The sequence below is a fragment of the Larimichthys crocea genome, chromosome XXII (assembly GCF_000972845.2).
Source record: "Larimichthys crocea isolate SSNF chromosome XXII, L_crocea_2.0, whole genome shotgun sequence".
Lineage (NCBI taxonomy): Eukaryota > Metazoa > Chordata > Actinopteri > Sciaenidae > Larimichthys > Larimichthys crocea.
The window spans coordinates 9,109,357-9,127,900 of NC_040032.1; the positions used below are offsets into that span (position 1 = coordinate 9,109,357).

The 18,544-nt window shown below is 43.7% G+C and overlaps 3 protein-coding genes across 6 annotated transcripts in view; 1 reads left to right on the forward strand and 2 right to left on the reverse strand.

The window, feature by feature from the left end:
* The first annotated feature begins 1,996 nt into the window (after window positions 1-1,996).
* On the forward strand, window positions 1,997-7,227 carry LOC104940046 (claudin-15). 2 transcript variants are annotated; one of them, XM_019269449.2, is made up of 5 exons: window positions 1,997-2,331; window positions 5,021-5,185; window positions 5,925-6,006; window positions 6,084-6,194; window positions 6,277-7,227. In XM_019269449.2, the coding sequence occupies exons 1-5, from the start codon at window positions 2,115-2,117 to the stop codon at window positions 6,371-6,373; spliced, it is 672 nt and encodes a 223-aa protein (XP_019124994.1). In that variant the 5' UTR covers window positions 1,997-2,114; the 3' UTR covers window positions 6,374-7,227. The 2 variants fall into 2 exon arrangements, with proteins under 2 accessions (XP_019124994.1, XP_010754907.2); XM_010756605.3 differs by lacking the exon at window positions 1,997-2,331 and adding an exon at window positions 3,619-3,917.
* Window positions 7,228-9,003: 1,776 nt separating this feature from the next.
* Window positions 9,004-18,544, reverse strand: part of sat2b (spermidine/spermine N1-acetyltransferase family member 2b) — a 12,086-nt gene continuing 2,545 nt past the window's right edge. Inside the window, exons 1-6 of one of the 2 annotated variants that reach the window (XM_027273562.1) lie at window positions 10,618-10,754; window positions 10,488-10,539; window positions 9,908-9,991; window positions 9,724-9,825; window positions 9,611-9,651; window positions 9,004-9,530 (exon numbers count right to left, since the gene is read on the reverse strand). In XM_027273562.1, the coding sequence (XP_027129363.1) occupies window positions 9,351-9,530; window positions 9,611-9,651; window positions 9,724-9,825; window positions 9,908-9,991; window positions 10,488-10,539; window positions 10,618-10,680 (522 nt within the window). In that variant the 5' untranslated portion in view covers window positions 10,681-10,754 and the 3' untranslated portion in view covers window positions 9,004-9,350. Of the gene's footprint in view, window positions 9,531-9,610; window positions 9,652-9,723; window positions 9,826-9,907; window positions 9,992-10,487; window positions 10,540-10,617; window positions 10,755-18,544 lie in introns of those variants that run through there. The other variant, XM_019269448.2, reaches the window with a different exon arrangement.
* On the reverse strand, window positions 11,394-16,254 carry taf6 (TAF6 RNA polymerase II, TATA box binding protein (TBP)-associated factor). Of its 2 annotated transcripts, XM_027273560.1 has the most exons (15): window positions 16,187-16,254; window positions 14,560-14,717; window positions 14,375-14,461; window positions 14,146-14,299; window positions 14,009-14,065; window positions 13,799-13,918; window positions 13,587-13,708; window positions 13,387-13,464; window positions 13,169-13,270; window positions 12,899-13,081; window positions 12,739-12,813; window positions 12,533-12,658; window positions 12,274-12,447; window positions 11,998-12,189; window positions 11,621-11,911 (listed from the first exon to the last, which is right to left on the reverse strand). In XM_027273560.1, the coding sequence occupies exons 2-15, from the start codon at window positions 14,713-14,715 to the stop codon at window positions 11,621-11,623; spliced, it is 1,917 nt and encodes a 638-aa protein (XP_027129361.1). In that variant the 5' UTR covers window positions 14,716-14,717; window positions 16,187-16,254. The 2 variants fall into 2 exon arrangements, with proteins under 2 accessions (XP_027129362.1, XP_027129361.1); XM_027273561.1 differs by lacking the exon at window positions 16,187-16,254 and having other exon boundaries at window positions 11,394-11,911; window positions 14,560-14,715.

The following is an 18,544-nucleotide window of genomic DNA, read 5'->3' on the forward strand; positions in this document are numbered from 1 at the left end:
TTCCCCGTTCATGACAACTGTACTGAGGTGAATTTATACAACTCACCTGTTCAGTTATACGTCCAGGTTTTAGACAGTCTGCGGGGACGTCACAGAGACTACGTCCAGGTTTTAGACAGTCTGGGGACGTCACGGAGACTACGTCCAGGTTTTAGACAGTCTGGGGGACGTCACGGAGACTATGTCCAGGTTTTAGACAGTCTGCGGGGACGTCACGGGGACTACGTCCAGGTTTTAGACAGTCTGCGGGGACGTCACAGAGACTAGGTCCAGGTTTTAGACAGTCTGGGGGACGTCACGAGACTACGTCCAGGTTTTAGACAGTCTGCGGGGACGTCACAGAGACTACGTCCAGGTTTTAGACGTCTGTGGGGGACGTCACGAGACTAGTCCAGGTTTTAGACAGTCTGCGGGGACGTCACAGAGACATGTCCAGGTTTTAGACAGTTGGCGGGACGCCACAGACTACGTCCAGGTTTTAGACAGTCTGCGGGGACGTCCGGAGACTACGTCCAGGTTTAGCAGTCCGCGGGGACGTCACGGAGACGACATCCAGGTTTTAGACAGTCTGCGGGGACGTCTCGGAGACTACGTCCAGGTTTTAGACAGTATCCGGTCCTACATTATTGAAGATGTAGTTGTTGGTTGCAACCCCCTCGCCATGTCCTGTGTTTGTTTGTCCATTCTGGGACAAAAACATAACGAGTCTTAATTTCAGCTGATTAAACTCTGATGAAACAGACTATGAAGGATATATATATATATATATTATATATATATATATCTATAGATATATATATATATATATTCTGGACATACCGGTCCTTTAAAGGAGTTTAGCATCCTTCAGTCAGTTCTAACTCAAATTCACAGTCCTGGTTTTAAAACTCTGGTTTGTTTCAAACGAACTTTCCCTTTAAGCAGCGAGGTCAACGCGGACACAACTGAAAAAATACTTCAGCTGACTGAAGGGCACGGGAATAAAATATTAACCGACCAAAGATTATGACTTAAAGCCTGAATGTCTGTTCAATACTGTAAGTATATGACAGTACTTTGAACCGTGCTTCTGATTACTGGTCGGCAAATGAGAATTCACATTTGATAAGATACCGACTGTAAATGTGGAGGATGAAGTTTGGCATAAACACAGAATAAACACGTCTGTTTACTTCAGCTGCAGGGAGGTTTAATACATTCATACACACAGAATTCATCATTTCTTTCTGTGTAAATCAGCTGAATATTACATTTCTGTACAAGTCCATTAGTTTCTCAACGTATGGAGCCACCCAGTTCATTAAGGGTGTGTTAGAGGAGCCTGGTCAGCGTGGTCCTGTGTCAACACAGAGTTTCAACCTACAGAATAAAAAATGGATTTACAAAGAGCAAGAATGTCAGCACATCTTTTGTCTTGTTAATGCTTAACCAGTACTAAAAAAATACACTTTCTGCCTCCGATAAATCACGCACCAGCACTGTTTGCTTTGCTCTCTATTCACTCTCTCTCTGCTTTTGGTATTTGCTCATGAAACTTGAAATGACCTCCCTAAAAAATCACCAAGCTACCAAAAATTTAGAGAGGATGGATGCGATGATGAGCACGCTTCACTTCATTAATCAGGCGTCATTAATCAGCCTGCGTGCACTTTCAAACACGCCGTGCTCATCAGAGCTCCTGACGGTTGCTTCAAACGCAATAAAACAAAGTCACGTCTCCTGAAGAAGCTTCAGAGTAATCAGTGCCAAAGTGATTTAAACTCTGGTGGATTTAAAGCTGCGATAACCCGTTTTACAAGACACTATCTCTCCCTGCAGTGCCAATCAAAAGAGAGAGAGAGAGAAAAAAGCTCATTGTATACTTAAGTTTCTATGGTAACGTGTCAGGCACCTGAAATGTCATCAATTTTGGGCGGGAATAGCCGAGTTAATGCAGCCACAGCCGACAAATCAATGGACAAATTAGCCCAGGTTTGAGTGCATGGGAAGAAAAAGCCCTGAGTCAGGTCTCACTCTCCTAAAATGTATATCAGATGCAGGAGCTGGGAATAGAGCTCCTCACAGAGGCAACGTCTATCACTTTTGCTAATTATTAATAGAAAATTACGTTCAAGATGAAAGAGATGATCGAGATTGTGGCACTTTTTCTAGGTTTTGCAGGCTGGATATTGATTTTCATATCACTAGAAGATCAGTATTGGAAAGAATCCACGACAGAGGGCAGCGTGATTACAACCTCCACAATCTACGAGAACCTCTGGATGTCCTGTGCCAGCGATTCAACGGGGATCTATAACTGTCGTGACTTTCCATCCCTTTTTGCTCTGCCAGGTGAGAAAAAGTCAAAGTAGAATTTGTGTCAGGGTTTGTTTACTGATCACAAACGTTTTCACGAGCAGATCCTGGAAGAGTCTCTTAAAGTTGCTGTTAAAAACCGTAAAAATGTCTCTGTGATAACTGTAATTAATGACAATTAACTCTGGGTTCTTATAATATTTTCCACATGTCGTTTGCTCTCAGTTTTGTTGATGATTCAGCTTCACGAACAAGCTGAGCGTGCGTTAATCTTCACTGAGAGAAACACAGATTTCATTTCTAAACTTTTCTTCTTTGAGACTCTAAAAAGATCCTGAAATATTCATCCAGAATCAGACACACCACTCTTTAAATTAAAGGAAAAAGAATATTCATGTGTAAGGTGATGATTGTTCTGTAGTGTGTGAGTTTCTTTAAAAAACTGTGCAGTCCAATCAAATAACTCAGTTAATTTAGCTCATTATGGTTTTTTAAGAGCGGTTTGATCCTTTTATGGAGGTTTTTAAACACTTATATTGTGTTTTACATGTTAAAGTTGAGGTGCAAACATCGCAATTAAAGAAAATATTCTCAGAAACTGAAGAAGGAATTTGATTATTTGGATATGAGATCATTAAATTTACTGAAACGCACGTAGGACGTTCATTTTACACGAGTTAACTGCAGCTGTTTTTCTCTTTCAGGTTGTAAACCAGTAGAAAAGTTCTAAAACCTTCTTAGAAACAACCGTAAAGTTTGATTCAAAGCTGTTGAATGAAACAGATCTCGTGTTCTCGGTTTAAAACATTCAGAATAGATCGGTCAAAGAGTTTCTGTGCGTGAGGCTGAGAGGCTTCATCACGGCGACGATAAGGGATGATAAGGAGAGCGAACTACAATTGTTCGGCTAATTAGGACGAAGTCTTCTGGGGTCAGCCGGCAGACGAGCAAACAGGTTTATCTGCAGTGGACCGGTGGTCAAACGTGGGTCAGTATATGGTGATGCCCCTTCACCCGTCACCTTACACAGGGTGAAGACCCAACAAACTGACTCCAGTCTCATCAATAATGGTTTGAAAGTATTGACACAGCGTTCAAAGCGAACGTCAAGAAGGTGACAAATAGCTCGAAGTCTATAGACGTTAGTTAGTGAGCAGGTCGGACTCTCGAGCTGAGTAAACATTTGGAGTCTTTGAAAAGATTCAATAGAGCTGAGAATAATAAAGGAAATCATAAGTGTGCTATTAGGAATTAATGATTGATCTGTGGTGCATCTCAGCTCGGGTGTTGGTGGGAATCGCTGCGACACACTGAAACCTCCAGGTCAACAAACACACACGTACGTTTGTTGGAGAATCGACATTTACAAAGTGTTTCTCTCTCTGGATAACTCTAACGGGGAAACATGAACGCCACAGTGGAAGCTTGCGCCTTCTTCTTGGGCTTTCTGGGCTGGATCATGGTCGGGATCACCCTTCCAAACCGATACTGGAGGGTTTCCTCAGTGGACGGTAACGTTATCACCACATCAACCATCTATGAAAACCTGTGGATGTCCTGTGCAACCGACTCCACGGGAGTCCACAACTGCCGGGATTTTCCATCCCTGCTCGCTCTTAATGGTATGTGGCCAAGGCTGATATTGTTATCAGTTATTGTTTATTAGCAGTGATGACTAATTACCTATCTTAGAAACCAGTCCACCCACTCAAGGAATCAGGTTATGGAGCGTCACGTAGAAAACTTTAGAAGACTTTACTCTTCGAGTATTCACGTTGGGAAACAAGTGTGTAAAGGCCGACGGTGTTCGATCAGAAGAAACAGTTTTCTGAATATTGAGTGTGTAAAAAACAGGAGCTCTGTTGTCCTGGAGACAATCTGTAGTAAAGAGGGTAAAATAAGATATGATGGGAGACGATAACTACGGTGAACTCAGGCAAACAGATACCAGCTGACGGCGTTCAGGTCCTCTTTATAACACCGTCTCCAGTGATCTGATGAAACTGTTTGAGCGTTGGCGAGGCGGCCTAACGAAACCCGATGATGATTAATGATGATAAGTAAATGAGCCGAGGTTTATCTGGAGTCTAATTTTACTGCTTGAGAAAGTAAAGAAGCAATAAAAACACTTCTGATCGATAAGACTCGATGTTCGATCAGCGTTTGTTCAATACTTAAGAAAAGTCTTCTCAGCTGTGATCACAAAGACATGTTTCATCCTGATTTAACACCCAGATATTATTAAATATAACGATACGTTTGTAGTCGTCTCGCTCGATGGATTTGTTGATTTGTGTCGGACCCTGCCTCCACTCCTCCCACTGATCGACTGATTGGAGGAGGTTTGTTTGTCCAGTTTGTTTCATTCCTCCTCCAGGAAATCTTCTTTTCCCTGGTTTTTCCAAAGACCACTTCACTTCCTCGAGTTTGTCAGCTCCTGGAAATCCTTCAAGAACAAAGAATGTATTCAGTCACACAAAGAAAGGCGGATTCATGGAGATCTCTGACACATTCTCTAGCCGGGCGTGTGAATGTGATTAACAGGGTCTCCCCCCACGGTTATGTATTAAAGAAAAAACCTAAAACGACTTCTAGAGTTCTTACACAGCCCCGTCAGTGAGTCTCCAGGATCAAACCTGCATCAACCACCGTTAAAAGCATCTGATGTGTTTGCTTCCACATTATCATAAAGCCATCATGTGTTGTGTTGTCTTTGCACTTCTAGGCTACATTCAGGCCTCCAGGGCGCTCATGATCGCCTCCATCGTGTTTGGGACTTTCGGCATCGTGGCCACGCTCGTGGGAATGAAGTGCTCAAAGATCGGAGGAGAAAACTACGTCCTGAAGGGAAGGATCGCTGCGGTCGGAGGAGTGTTGTTTCTACTGCAGGGTGAGGACGAAAATATCAAAAGTTACTGCAAACCTGGAGGACAGGGGACGTCCTGTCTCTGCAGTTATTTCAACAAGAGACTCAGAGAGAACTGATTCAGGACAAACTCATTTTAACACACTCGATCTGTGTGTACAGAAGACAAGCTATCAGGAAAACAGGTCAACAGGTCAAGAGGTTATCGTCAAACTAACATAAGACGAGGTCACAGCACGTCAAATACAAAGAGAAGAAATACTGAAATATTATTAATATAGGTATTATTTAATTTTATCTACACAGTTATCATGAGTTTAAAGGTCCAGTCTGTAGGACTTAGAGACACCTAGCAGTGTAGGTTCTGTTTTGGGCCACAATCCACTGTCTGTAGGTATAAAAGCCTCTTTAAAGAATCGGTATGATTCTTACTTTCAGGCAATTATATTATATAATTTTATCTAAATAGAGCTCCTTCTATCTGGCACACTGGAACTCGTAGACCTTGTAAGTGGTTATAAAGTCACTCCTTACAACAAACTGATTTATGCAGGTATCTCTGCCGCATGTGACGGGCCTCATAAATCATCTCATAATGCTGCATGAAATGGTTTTAGCCCCCGTTGTGTTTTACAGTTTTACTCCTGACACGTCTATCGCTTTACTGTCCATAAACTGTTCAAACCCTGGAAAGGTTTTGACCTTTGTGTTATCAGCTCCCACATGTCTGAAAGTAAACAATGCTTTTTTCTGTTTTCTGCAGGGATCTGCACCATGATTGCGATTTCTTGGTACGCAGCCAACATCACACAGCAGTTCTTTGACGATTTTTATGCAGGGACGAAGTAAGTCTGCATCAGTGTTTCAAAGTGACGTTGGTGGTTGCACAGAAGCATGCATGGTAAATCTTGTTTTATGGCAGGTATGAGATTGGAGAGGGCTTGTACATCGGCTGGTCTTCGGCCGTGCTCGCCCTCTGTGGAGGCGCATGCCTGACGTGTGCTTGCAAACTGAACTCACCCCGTGAAAAAACGTGAGTATGAGTTTGTGTGCACGGAGTTTCAGAGGAAGAATCGCTGCTTGTTCTGACTGTGAAACATCTTTTTGTGTTTCAGCCCATATCCATACCAGCCGCCCTCCAGAGGACACGTGATGTCCACGGTAACGTCTCAGTCCGTCCCGAGCAACTACGGAAGAAATGCGTATGTGTGAGAGTGTGAGAGGGGATTGATCCTCGACGAGAGGGAAACATTTACAATGCAAAGAAACACACAGACTCATGATCACTGTGTGATGTTTAGGAGCCGTGATTTGGATTTATCGTCTTCATCCAATCTGAACTTTAGTGTCTTTGTAATGTCTGTGTACTGAGCAGAAGAGAAACAGTTTTAACAGTTAATCTCTGCTATAATTTAGAATTAGAGGTCCAGAATATGATGGGAATCAAAATCAATAATCTTTAATTACTTTTCTTTATTTCAATGATCGCTTGATTGTAAGAATTAAACGTTAATTAACGACATAAAGAATCTGATCTTCTTACCTCAACATTACTCTAAAGGTTGTGAGATGAAGTTTATGACTTCTCACTGGGACGAGGACGATCAGAATATTTAATCCTCAAATCATTTTTTAAACATTCAGGTTCATAAAGTTTGTGATATAAAGTGTTTTAATCGTTTATTATAAGCTTGTGTCGTCAAACCTGCCTCTGGTTTTCTGCTTCAGAAAGATGAGAGTTAAAACTCCATAATCAGAATAATCTGACCACGTGGTGAATAATCCAAGATGGATTCATGAGAAATATCTGTAGTCTGATAATCTGGTTGGTTTCAATAAGGAGTGAATCTGACTCTCAGCTCTGAAGCAGAAGACTCGAGTATCAGGGTTGAAATAAAAGTAAACAGTAGCTTTTGTAGGTCTTGTTGCATTTTAATCTTTTTTTAAAATACGTGTGCACGTCTGTGTATTTTAAACACAATGTCAAACAGTTTTCTTCTGGGTGATTTGAACTGTTCCTGTGAATTTTATTTCTATGTTTTATACACAAATAAACGTCATTTCTCAGCGACTGATTGGATTAAACCACGATGTAATCATTTCAATTTATATTTAGTCATTTAACGTTAATCCAGAGAGACTTAAGAAAAAAGGGAAACAGTGAGACGTGGACGTGTTAGTGCAGCAATACGTACTGTGACAGTCATAGACACAGATAGATTTAGCATGCCAGATATAGAGGGGTCGTCAGATAATGACAGAGCGAAGTGTCATCTGCATAGAAGATGATATAAGAAGTCGAGGGGATAATCAGACCCAGAAAGGTGATTTACATAGTGAAGAAAAAAGGCCTCAGCACAGAGAATAGTATATTCATATAAAGTAATAAAGTCCTGACTCAAACTGTAAAAACATTTTTACCAATAATGGAATATTTTATTACATTTTCAGGAGGGTCTGATCAAATTTACCCAATGTAGCAATTCTACCACATATTTAAATAATAATGACTGTGGTACAGTCTATTGCAATTAACTGAATCGAATCTTTAACCACAATTATTTTTTTGTGCTTGTCTAAACAATCGTGATCTCGCAGAAACGTTCCCAAAGTGATGCTAACTTTGACTCTGACCAGAGAAGTTAAAGTGGTGGTCTGTAAACTGGAAAAATAGAAAATCAGCAGCCAATCATAATCAGTCGAGGTGTATACACCATGTTTCGTGTCGATACATCAAGGCATCGCAGAGATATTGGCCCACTTCCGATTTGGATTGGCTGTTACGGCAAAAGAGTTTGAAGTTCAGGGGCGGTCGGTAGCGTAGTGGGTTAAGCGCCCGCCCCGTGTGTGGAGGCTATAGTCCTCGCTGCAGCTGCAATCCGACGGCTAATTTACTGCATGTCACTCCCCCTCTCTCTGCTTCCTGTCTATCTTCAGCTGTTCTATCAATAAATGCATAAAAGGCCAAAAAAATAATCTTAAAAAAAAAAAAAGTTTGGAGTTCAGACATGAAACTTCAACCATCAGCCAGCCGTGGTCTGAAGACCATATCCATCAAGTTTCATGTAAATCGGACAAAGTGTGCGCCCTCTGTACTGGGATGTCTGAGAGTATCAGTCAACACTGAAGTCCAAATCAATATGAAGATATGAGCAAAAATGCATTTTGTCTACTTATAGCGCCCCCTAAAGGTCAAAGGTCACCAAGGCCTTTCAAAGAAGGGGTCATGAGTCTGTGTTAGGAGTTTGAAGTCAAAACATCAAACTGTTTTGATAGATATGGCTCCACTTCCTGTTTGGCGTCGTCGCCGCTGAGTTTGATTGGCTGCTACGGGCAAATGAAAGCGAAAATTTAAAAAAAATCACATGATAACTTTTGTGCGGTTTGGTCTGAAGACTCTGTGTGTCAAAGTCTCCTGGAAATCAGACAATCTGCGTGACCTGAAATGCTTTTTGAAGGTTTTTGATCCAAAGATTCCAACGGCACCTCGTTTGTGAAATTTGGACCGACGGGTCCAAAGTTATGAAGCTCAATGCACTTCAAACTTTGACATGTTGGGGGCGCTACAGAGTACAACGTACAGGCATGATAATTCTTGAGGTTGACCATGGGACTGTCCTGAATATGTGTGCCCAGTTTCAAATCTTTTCTCCATGGCGTTCCAGGGGCTTCGCTGCTCGGCACCCAGTTATTCTGAGACGCTTCAGTCAAAAAGTTTCACTGTCAACTCGTTTTCTAGAAAACTGATTGTTTGGTCACATCACTGACGTCTCCTGCGCCCAAACTGAGCCACAGAAAGGTTAAAAAAAACACTCAAAGTCATTTTATTACATTAATGGGTTTTATTACAATTTTCATCAAGTTAAGAACATTTTCATGAAATGACTACATCATTGGTGCTATACAGAGTTTTGTTTTACAGAGTTGCTGGCATCCTTTTGAATGTACAGCTTGTTTTTATTTTCACATTATCAATTTCAAGACAGCGCCATCTTTCAAGACCTGACAGGAAGTCCATCAGTTGGTCAAATGTGACACCTGCTGGAATTAAATAGCAGCACACCTGAGAAAAAAAGTCTTCGGCCAGTCAGCACCGGATCCTACAAAGACTCAAACACCACGACAACTAAATCACCTTTAAATCGGAGGAACGAGGTACCCGTTAAAGAAACCAGCCACAGTTTGTCGTCTAATCTTTGGGCGCTTCGTTTACCAGATCGTCCAGGCTCTGTCCGTCAAAGCGTATGAAGTGCCAGCCTTCGCTGGCCGTCAGGTCCTGAGCTCCTTTCGTGGCATAAAAGTCTCGAGCTGGAGTATTCCAGTCCAACACCGACAGCTGCAGCCGCACACACTGCTTCTTCTTCCCCACCTGAGCCAACAAACCGATGAATGAATCGTGCAAACATCAACAAAACTTTCAAACCGGGAGGTGAAAAGAAACGATCTTACCTCGGCGACTTTGCTCATCAGACCTTTGCCGATGCCGTTTCCTGTCAGGGAAAGCAGAGTTCTCAAAGACGTGAAGAAATGATGCTTTCTTTGTTCATGTCAAAGTGTTTTACCTCTGAACTCTGGCATCACGTACAGATCCTCCAAATACACCGAGCGGCCCATCCACGTGCTGTACGTGTAGAAGTACAGAGCGTATCCGACAAGCGTGAATCCTGGAAGGACGACAAAGACCACAGACGTTTTATTATCTGTGCACGACGACGAGAAGAAGACGTCAGCGACTCGACACTTCACCTTCTTCAGATTTATTCTGCTCTGGAACTTCGGCGACGAGACATTCGAAGAACGGATTCTGGCAGAACCCGTCACGCTCCAGCTCTAAGTGATTCAAACGAGACAGATCATCAGAAATACAAACATCTCATCCTCCAGTTAGATTTAATATCAGGTAAACAATCATTTACCGTCATCAACCGAGACACTGAATAACCACGAGTGACCACGTTTCTGAGTTTAATATTTCACCCAGAGAGCGCGCAGACGTCAGCCGAGGCCAAACTGTTTCACTGACTTTCATATTTTATGGAGGAAATGTTTTCTGGTTTTCCCTCTGATGTCCTCCGGCTGCTCCGCCTCAACTCTCTGTGATTTACAGAGTTTATGATGGACAGTGAAGTAACCTGCTGACAGCTGTAGCTGCTGTTAGATCAGTTCGTCAGCTTGACGAACTGAGTGTTTTGATCAGAAGTAATGTAATCAGAAGGAATACTTGAGTACAGCTGTAGTACATAGTTACCACAGTGGGATTACTCTGATTTATACTGATATTTTTCAGTTAATGAAACTTTCTCTGTATCTTTCATTATAAATTTACCTTCATGAGAAATCTTCACCTGGTCAGACATTTTTTCAAAAACCGCCAGCTCCTGAAAAAAACACCCAGAGAAAGTTAATTAACGTTAATTAACGTGATTAAAGCTGCAAACTTAAACTCACCAACTCACCTTGATCATCCTGGAGATTTGTCTGCAGTCTTCTTTAGCCGCAGCTCTTATTTTGAAATGCATGTCTATCTTTACCTGTCTGTCTGTCTGTCTGTCTGTCTGTATCTACCTGTCTGTCTTTACCACAGTTTTTTTTACCGCTCGCCATGTGCACAGAAATACTTCCGGTGTTCCAATTTGACCTTCAAAATAAAAGCCGAACATACACATACACGCTGCATTCAGCTGAATATCGAGTTATTTATTTTCTGGAATGTTGTGAAATAATAATGTATTATAATAATAAACGTTTTCACATCAATATTATATCTTTAAAATCAATATCAGGAATGAAGAAAACAAAAATAAAACTTTTATTTTGAAAAGGCGAGGCATACTTCATACTGCAATGCACACTGGGAGTTGTAGTGCACAGAATTTATTCTTGTACACCAAAGCAGCAAACTCACCTGTTCAGGTTATATTAAGGTTTAAAGTTATGCAGGATTAAGAGCGTGGACGCTTTGACTGATTGTTATGTTACTTTACAAAACATGAACAACAGAAGTTCTGATAATACCAGAGTACTTTTACTTAAGTATTTAAGTAAGCAGTATTTCATACACTGCAGTATTACTATATTTGGCTTATTCGTGTTTTTTTATTTGTCTGTCACCAGGATGAAAAACTTCTGCTCATCATCAAAGTATAAAACACTGTCCAGATATTTCTGTTGTATTTAAAGTGAAACACTTTGAACACGTGACGTCAGAATAAAACAGAAACACACACAGATCAAAGCTTTCATACAAAATCTGATTTATTTTAGGGTAAAAAAAGAATTAGAATCATGGATATCAGCTGAAACATTACAGAGGTCAGTCTCAGTTTTCATTGGGCATTAACATATTTACAACATCACGTTTGCTCTTCATCGGTCCAGAGTTCGGATGTTCCCCTCCAGAGTTTAACCCTTAAAGTTCAGCCCATACAAACCTGCAGCGACCCGGTTCAAACCTCCGTCTCAGTGCGGCGACTGCGTGCTCGCTCCGGGAGACTCGGACCTGTCGAGCTTCATCGCCGCTTCGAGTGGATTGGAGGAGATGGAGGTCGGTAACACGGAGCTCTTACTCTCCAGAGAGGACGAGGCGGACGACGGCAGAGACACCACGATGTATTTCTGCAGAGGTCGTGAAGTCGTCAGTCCGGGGCCGCCGCCGGACTCCAGTTTGACCAACGGCTGCAAGGTGGAGGTGGCGCTGGGAACGGTGCTCGTGACCGGCGAGGCTGACTGGGAAGAGCTGATGGTGATGACCTGCAGGGAAGACGGAGACACCGTGAGCTCGGCGACGTGTCACATCAGTCACGTTATGAATGAAGATTAATAGAAATCAAACGCACCTGCTGAGTGGAGGCGGCTCCTGCGCTGGTTGCCATCACGATGTACTTTGTCGCCGGGGGAGACGGCTGTGACGGCGTCCCCGGGCGAGGCGACATCAGTGTGAGGGAGCTCGGGACCTTGATGATGCTGGGAGTGCGAGGTCCTGCCGACCCGCTGAGCCCGCTCTGGGAGACGGTGAGGGTGGGCCGAGGCTGCGGGAGGAGGACGCACCGCTCGTTAGCTCGTTTGCCTGTTTGCTGCCATCTCATGCCATCTCTGTCCGTCGGACACGTTACCTGTGTGATCGTCAGCGTGGTTCTGTTGACCTGCTGAGCTTGCAGCGCCGCCTGAGTCCTGGCCTTCATCACGTGGGAGCAAAGCATCGGGCCGAGGTAACCGTAGTCTGTGCGATACTGCTCCACGTTGTCGGGCTGCGGTCGGATCTTTGCGATGACGCTCGCGCAGTGTTTCTTTGGAACACATTTCATGACACGTGAGTAACTGACGAACGCCGCGCTGAACGACGCAGAACAATCACAGAACTTTAATGATTACCAGCAAGAGGCTCTGAACGTGGTCGGCTCCGATCTTATCGATGTTGGAGACCACCGCTCCTTCCATCACTGCTTTGATGCGAGCGCCCTCTACAGAAAGCCGAGGAAGGATCAACGTCTTTATCACCTGTGAGGACGACAAAGTGACGAGGATGACGTCGACTGAAGAGAAACAAAACGACCGACAGCAAACAGAATCGGACTCACGTCAGCTCCGAGCTCAGCGAGTCCAGCGATGCAGCCGTAACGCGTCGTCCACTGAGTTTTATCGTCCAACCAACTCTGAGGAGACACGGGACATCTTTAAAGTTCTGCTGCTACGTACCACCCTGAAGATTCATCCACTGAAAATACAACGACCACACACCTTGGTAAAAGTCTTCGTGATGCGGGACTGGATGTTGTTGGTCGTGGTGCTGAAGGTTTTGCAGCTTTGGGCCATGAGGCGAGCGGCAAAGTCTCGCAGAGCCCAGTGGTTGTCGACATCTGGTCGCAAACAGAGCTGCTTACTCACGATGCACGTCACCACGGCCGGGATGAGCTCGTGCAGCTACAGACACAGACAGAGAAGACGTGTCCGATTACAAGGATCAATAAATATATAATAACCTTAACAACAGATTGTTACCGCACTCACGTATTTCTCCAAATACAGCGTCGGGTTGTCCATCAGAGCTTTGACCATCCGCATGAGATAAATCAGCAGGGCGAGGTTGTTCTGCACGACGTTCACGCGAACCTTCGAGGAGAGAGAACAGTCAGCACAGATACACGGCGTGTTTCAGAGCATTGACAGGAGAAGACAGAGAGGACGGAGAGGACAGAGAGGACGGAGAGGACAGAGAGGACGCTCACTCCTTCAGAAATAAACGTGCTGAATCTCGGAAGCATCTGATAGAGTCCAGGATCTGTGGCGATGCTCTGCAGAGCTTCCTGAAGGAGACAAGAGGAAACACAGTAAGCAAAAGAAGGTTAGACAGACAGTTTACACAGTTTACACACAGACAGACAGACAGACAGGCAGAGGGACAGACAGACAGACAGGCAGGACTTACAGCTCTCTTGGCTTCACAGGAGCCGACACATGCTTCTGTGATCTCCTTGTAGTAGAGCTGCTGCTCCACAGACAGCTCGTGCGTGCTGCGTGGCTTCAGCTTGATCGGACCTTTCTCCTTTCCTGAAAGACACGGACGGGAACTCGATGAAACTAAATCCAGAATAATTACGGACGGACAAAGGCAGCGAGGTGACGAGGACAGACACGGACCTTTGCCATCGGCAGCCGTCGCTCCCTGACCCTTGCCTTGGATCGCACCGTCCTCCTCCTGACCGGGTTTGACGACTTTGAGCGGTTCTGTTGACTCGATCTTCTGTTGCTCTTTCGGGGCTGAAACGTTCAAACGTAAAAAGAATCTAATTAGACGTTTTCCCTCAAATGTTTTGTGTGTTTTTAAAAGACGACGTGAGCAGGACTCACCTGGTGGAGGATTCTCTGGAATCGCAGGCTGCACGCCGTCGATACTTAACCAGTGAGCTGTGGGTTAACAACATGAAGCATGAGCTGAGACACAAGACAACATCCTGGACTTTAAGGACACGTCGGACTGTTCGAACCTTTCAGAGACACGTCTAGAGGAACTCTGGGCAGCGGCGTGTTGATGATGTCACTGAGGTCTACTTCCTTCTCCTCGTAGAAGTGAAGCTCTCTGCCGCCGCCGCTGGCGAAGCGGAAAGGGATGAACTCCTGCGACTGGAAGCCGAACAGAGGCTGGAAGGAGACAGAGACACACGTGAAGCAACGAACACCGAGTCTCTGTTTGACTCAAAGCGTGCGCTCGCTCACCTCCACGTTTTTTAGTTTGAGAGCGTTATCGATGTCGCTCGTGGTTAGTTTACGTCTCTTCCCGTGATGCATGAATTTGAGAGCGTCCTTTGGAAAAGAGACAAAGAAAAGATGATTAAGAATGTTTTTGTTTCTCAGACTCATGAACAAATAAAACATAATTATTATTATTGTTCTGTCGTCACCTGAGCGATTTCCTTTATCCTGTAGCTGACTTCTTCACTCAGGGCGACGCAGCTTTCCTCCTGCAGCTGCCCGACGCCCATAGACTCGGCCATGGCCTTCATGGACTCCGTGGGCAGGACGACCGAGCACTGCTTCGGCCGACGCTCCTCCGCCATGGCTGACGAAACAAACAGATCAGTGAACACCAGCTCGACATCTTCAGGTGTACGCAGACGATGACGGTTCAGCTCACGTCAGCAGACAGAAAGCTCGTCAGAGTGTAAACAAGAGGCCAGTCGTATCCCTGAAGGTGTTACTGGCTGAGACCCTGTGAGTGTTTCTCTGCAGCTTTATGAGTCAAAGCCTGAAACGAGAACGACTTGAAACACGAAGCCTGACGGTAACAGCACTGTGGTACCGGTCCGTCTGCAGGCACCGTGCTCTGTTCACACAGAGACACTTCTTAAATACTTTTATACACTTGATGCAACCCTGTCAGTCGCTCAGAACTACTCTTCTCTCTCCCTCTGTAAACATTCATGTCTCATTAATCATGTCACTAACTAAACTTCTTCCCTGGAGTTTCTGTCTCTGTCGTCCAGCAGGTTCTCGTGGATCGTGGCTGCTGCTGTGGTCCTGCATGACGTCCACTACACATATTACTACTGTCATTATTGCTGCCATATCTGCTACTGTAATCATTTTATCAGTCATTGTAATTCATTGTCATTTTATCAGTCATTGTGATTCATTGTCATTTTATCATTCATGTCTCATTAATCATGTCACTAACTAAACTTCTTTCCTGGAGTTTCTGTCTCTGTCGTCCAGCCGGTTCTCGTGGATCGTGGCTGCTGCTGTGGTCCTCCATGACGTCCACTACACATATTACCACTGTCATTATTGCTGCCCTATCTGCTACTGTAATCAGTTTATCAGTCATTGTAATTCATTGTCATTTTATCAGTCATTGTAATTCATTGTCATTTTATCAGTCATTGTAATTGTACAATATGTTTGTGTTGATTTGTTCTGTGTCATCTATTGCACGTCTGTCCGTCCTGGGAGACAGACGTGCAATAGATGAAATAAAATCTGATTTAATTTGAAGTTTTATTGTATTTTATCCTTCATGTTCTTCTGTCTGTTTCATTGTGTTGTTAACCTGCATACACCTGTAACACATGCTGCTTTCAAACAGGTGAGCCCGTCACTGTGTGTGTGTGTGTGTGTGTGTCACTGTGTGTGTGTGTGTGTGTGTGTGTGTGTGTGTCACTGTGTGTGTGTGTATTAATAAAAATAATAACTTTACTTAAAAACATTAAAAAGTTGCAGACTGAGAGTTTAAGTAATAAGATAATTAATAAGTAAATATTAAGATGTTTATTAAACATGAGTCATCTGTAGAGTGTGTGTCTGTCACACACACACACACACACACACACACACACAGGTTTACCGCGCTGTGACTCAGGTTAAATAAATACTCAGAGGTTAAAGTAACTTTATTTAAATTAATGTGTGTGTGTGTGTGTGTGTGTGTGTGTGAGGTGTGTCTGTGTGTGTGTTGTTGGTCTGTGTGTGTGGTGTGTATGTGTGTGTGTGTGTTAGCCGCCGTGCTAACAACTTAGCTCCCGCTGTCGTTACCTGTGCAGGCTCTCTCCTCTGTCTCCTTTTGCGGGTTTATGCGGGATCTGTGCGGACCGACGCGGTCAGTGTCGATCTGCGCAGCTGTCGGTGACTCTTTAAAGTTTTGTTGTCGGAGTTTCTCCATCTCTGCGCGGGAAAACAACAAACCGACGAACCGAGCGACCGGCGCTAACGCTCCCCCGCCATTTTGCGGAGCGTGATGGTGGGAAGTTCGGATCTTTTTAGGGAGTCGGATCATTCCACTCGGCTCACCAGAAGAGCCGGATCTTTTAGTGTTGGAGTCTTTAAATGACTCGGAACTAATCCTTTTTTTTGTTCGTTCGTTTCTAGTGCAGCGTTTTTTATTTATTTATTTATTGTAAAGGAGAAGAGACGACAGAGTATTGAAATAAAATGAATTAATACAAGATTAAAGTCGTTATTAAATATGGGAGAATTAATTACTGCCATATTAATAACGACTTTATCTCGTAATTAATTCATATTATTTTCATTTCATGTATTTTTATGTATAATACACAAATAAATCATAATAATAAAACGTTTTTGAATTAATTACGAGATTAAGTAGTCGTTATTAAATATGCAGATTAATTACTCGCCTATTTAATAACGACTTTATCTCGTAATTAATTCCAAAAAATGTTTATTTAAATGTGGCCCTAATACTCCGTCGTGAAGGAGAACTTTATAATCTTTTTCCCTCAACAGGGAAATTCTTTTTTCCACTTTTTACATGCATTTTTAACCCAAACAAACACCTCGTACAAGTACAAGGCTCAGACATGCAAATGTGGAGAGGATGGTGGAGTGATGGGCAGGCAGCCAGACCGGCGCCGCCGCGGGTTGGGGGGTTCGGTGCCTCGCTCAAGGGCACCTCGCAGTGCCCAGGAGGTGGCTGGCACCTCTCACCTACCACCACCATGCTGGACTTGAACCGGCCACCCCGATTCCCAAGCCAGTCCCTATAGACTGAGCTACTGCCCCCCATGTAAAGTTACACAGGTGCTCCATTCATACAGTGACTTAATGTCACCTGCGTGCTATGCATCCCCAGTCAATAGCCTTTTTCTTTTTTTAAAGTAAATTATTCATGCTTATGTTTTTCTGTCTATTTTGTGCAATTCTAGTAATTTTTTACTTTTAAATATGTAGAAAAGATGTTTTAAAATAATTTAATATATATTAAATATATTAAGTCAAACATCACTAAAATTTGGCTGAATTACTAAAATTTAAGTGGTAAAATGAAGACCGGCTTTTCTTGGTGAGCTGAGTCGAATGATCTGACTCCCTAAAAAGAACCGAACTTCCCATCACTAATCGCGAGACTACGATCGAGGTTTAAAGATTTATGCAAAATACCAGATTAAAGAAAAATTAACTATTTTAATGAGAGAAAATGCAAAAATATAATAAATAGTTTACATTATTAAAAAAATAATAATTACAGTTTCCTGTTTTGGACAGTCCCGTTTTTTCCCCCGGAACCAATGTTATCCTCGAGTTTCCGGGGGGTTACTTATGTTTTAGCAGCGTCAGGCGTCAGGAGCGTGCGGGAAGGACACGCAAAAATAACAATAAAATAAATCATGTTCAGATTTTTACTCCGACACTCTTCAGTGGTGTGTGTCGGTGCCTGGCCAGGTGTGACACGGCGGCGGCGGCGGCGGCTTCGGTCTCCAGGTGAGTGTGACACAGGCAGGTAGGTGCAGGTCATTCAGCTGCTGACAGGCAGCAGTGTTTCCACATGCAGACTGGGGAGGAGGCGGGGATCGAACCGGCGGACCTTCTGATTCGTGGAACAGCTGTGAGGTGCAGTCAGCTGTTTCAATGAACCAGCTCGTTTCCATGGTAACCTGTGCAGATGGCCTCATGTCTTGTGTCCATCAGACTGAGTGTCTGCACAAGCTGGAGGATGACCTCAAAGGTCAGAAAGTGTTCAGGAGCCTCTGATGTCTGATGCTGGATTATTTATGATTAGGACACTGTCAAGTTATCAGAAGTGCCTGGTCGGTCTCACATTCTGCCCAACTCATCCTGGTGGATCGACTTTAAACCCCAAGATAACACACAAATACTACACGCCCAGAATTAGTCACAGAGAATGTCTTTACCCATGGAGGTGTATTGTTCAGCCTGTTCTAGTCTGGAGACACAGATGTCTGTTTACGCAGATTGGACGTCAACAACAAGCTATCTATTATGTCTATGAAGGCCGCAAACAGGTCTCTGTGACCCTGGACACACATGTTGAGATAGACTGGCACCTACTGTTCCCAACCAAAGCAAACAACTAATACTGCTGAGGACCTCAAGGCCCACCACAGGACCTCAAGGCCACACGGGACCTAT

What these genes read in the sequence shown, in the direction of transcription:
- LOC104940046 (XM_019269449.2), top strand. Translation starts at nt 2,115, where the DNA reads ATGAAAGAGATGATCGAGATTGTGGCACTTTTTCTAGGTTTTGCAGGC. An exon ending in ATCCCTTTTTGCTCTGCCAG is followed by an intron (nt 2,332 to 5,020) that starts GTGAGAAAAAGT and finishes TTGCACTTCTAG; the next exon opens with GCTACATTCAGGCCTCCAGG. An exon ending in AACTCACCCCGTGAAAAAAC is followed by an intron (nt 6,195 to 6,276) that starts GTGAGTATGAGT and finishes TTTGTGTTTCAG; the next exon opens with CCCATATCCATACCAGCCGC.
- taf6 (XM_027273561.1), bottom strand. Translation starts at nt 14,715, where the DNA reads ATGGCGGAGGAGCGTCGGCCGAAGCAGTGCTCGGTCGTCCTGCCCACG. An exon ending in TCTAGACGTGTCTCTGAAAG is followed by an intron (nt 14,066 to 14,145) that starts GTTCGAACAGTC and finishes GTTAACCCACAG; the next exon opens with CTCACTGGTTAAGTATCGAC. An exon ending in CCTGTGAAGCCAAGAGAGCT is followed by an intron (nt 13,465 to 13,586) that starts GTAAGTCCTGCC and finishes TGTCTCCTTCAG; the next exon opens with GAAGCTCTGCAGAGCATCGC.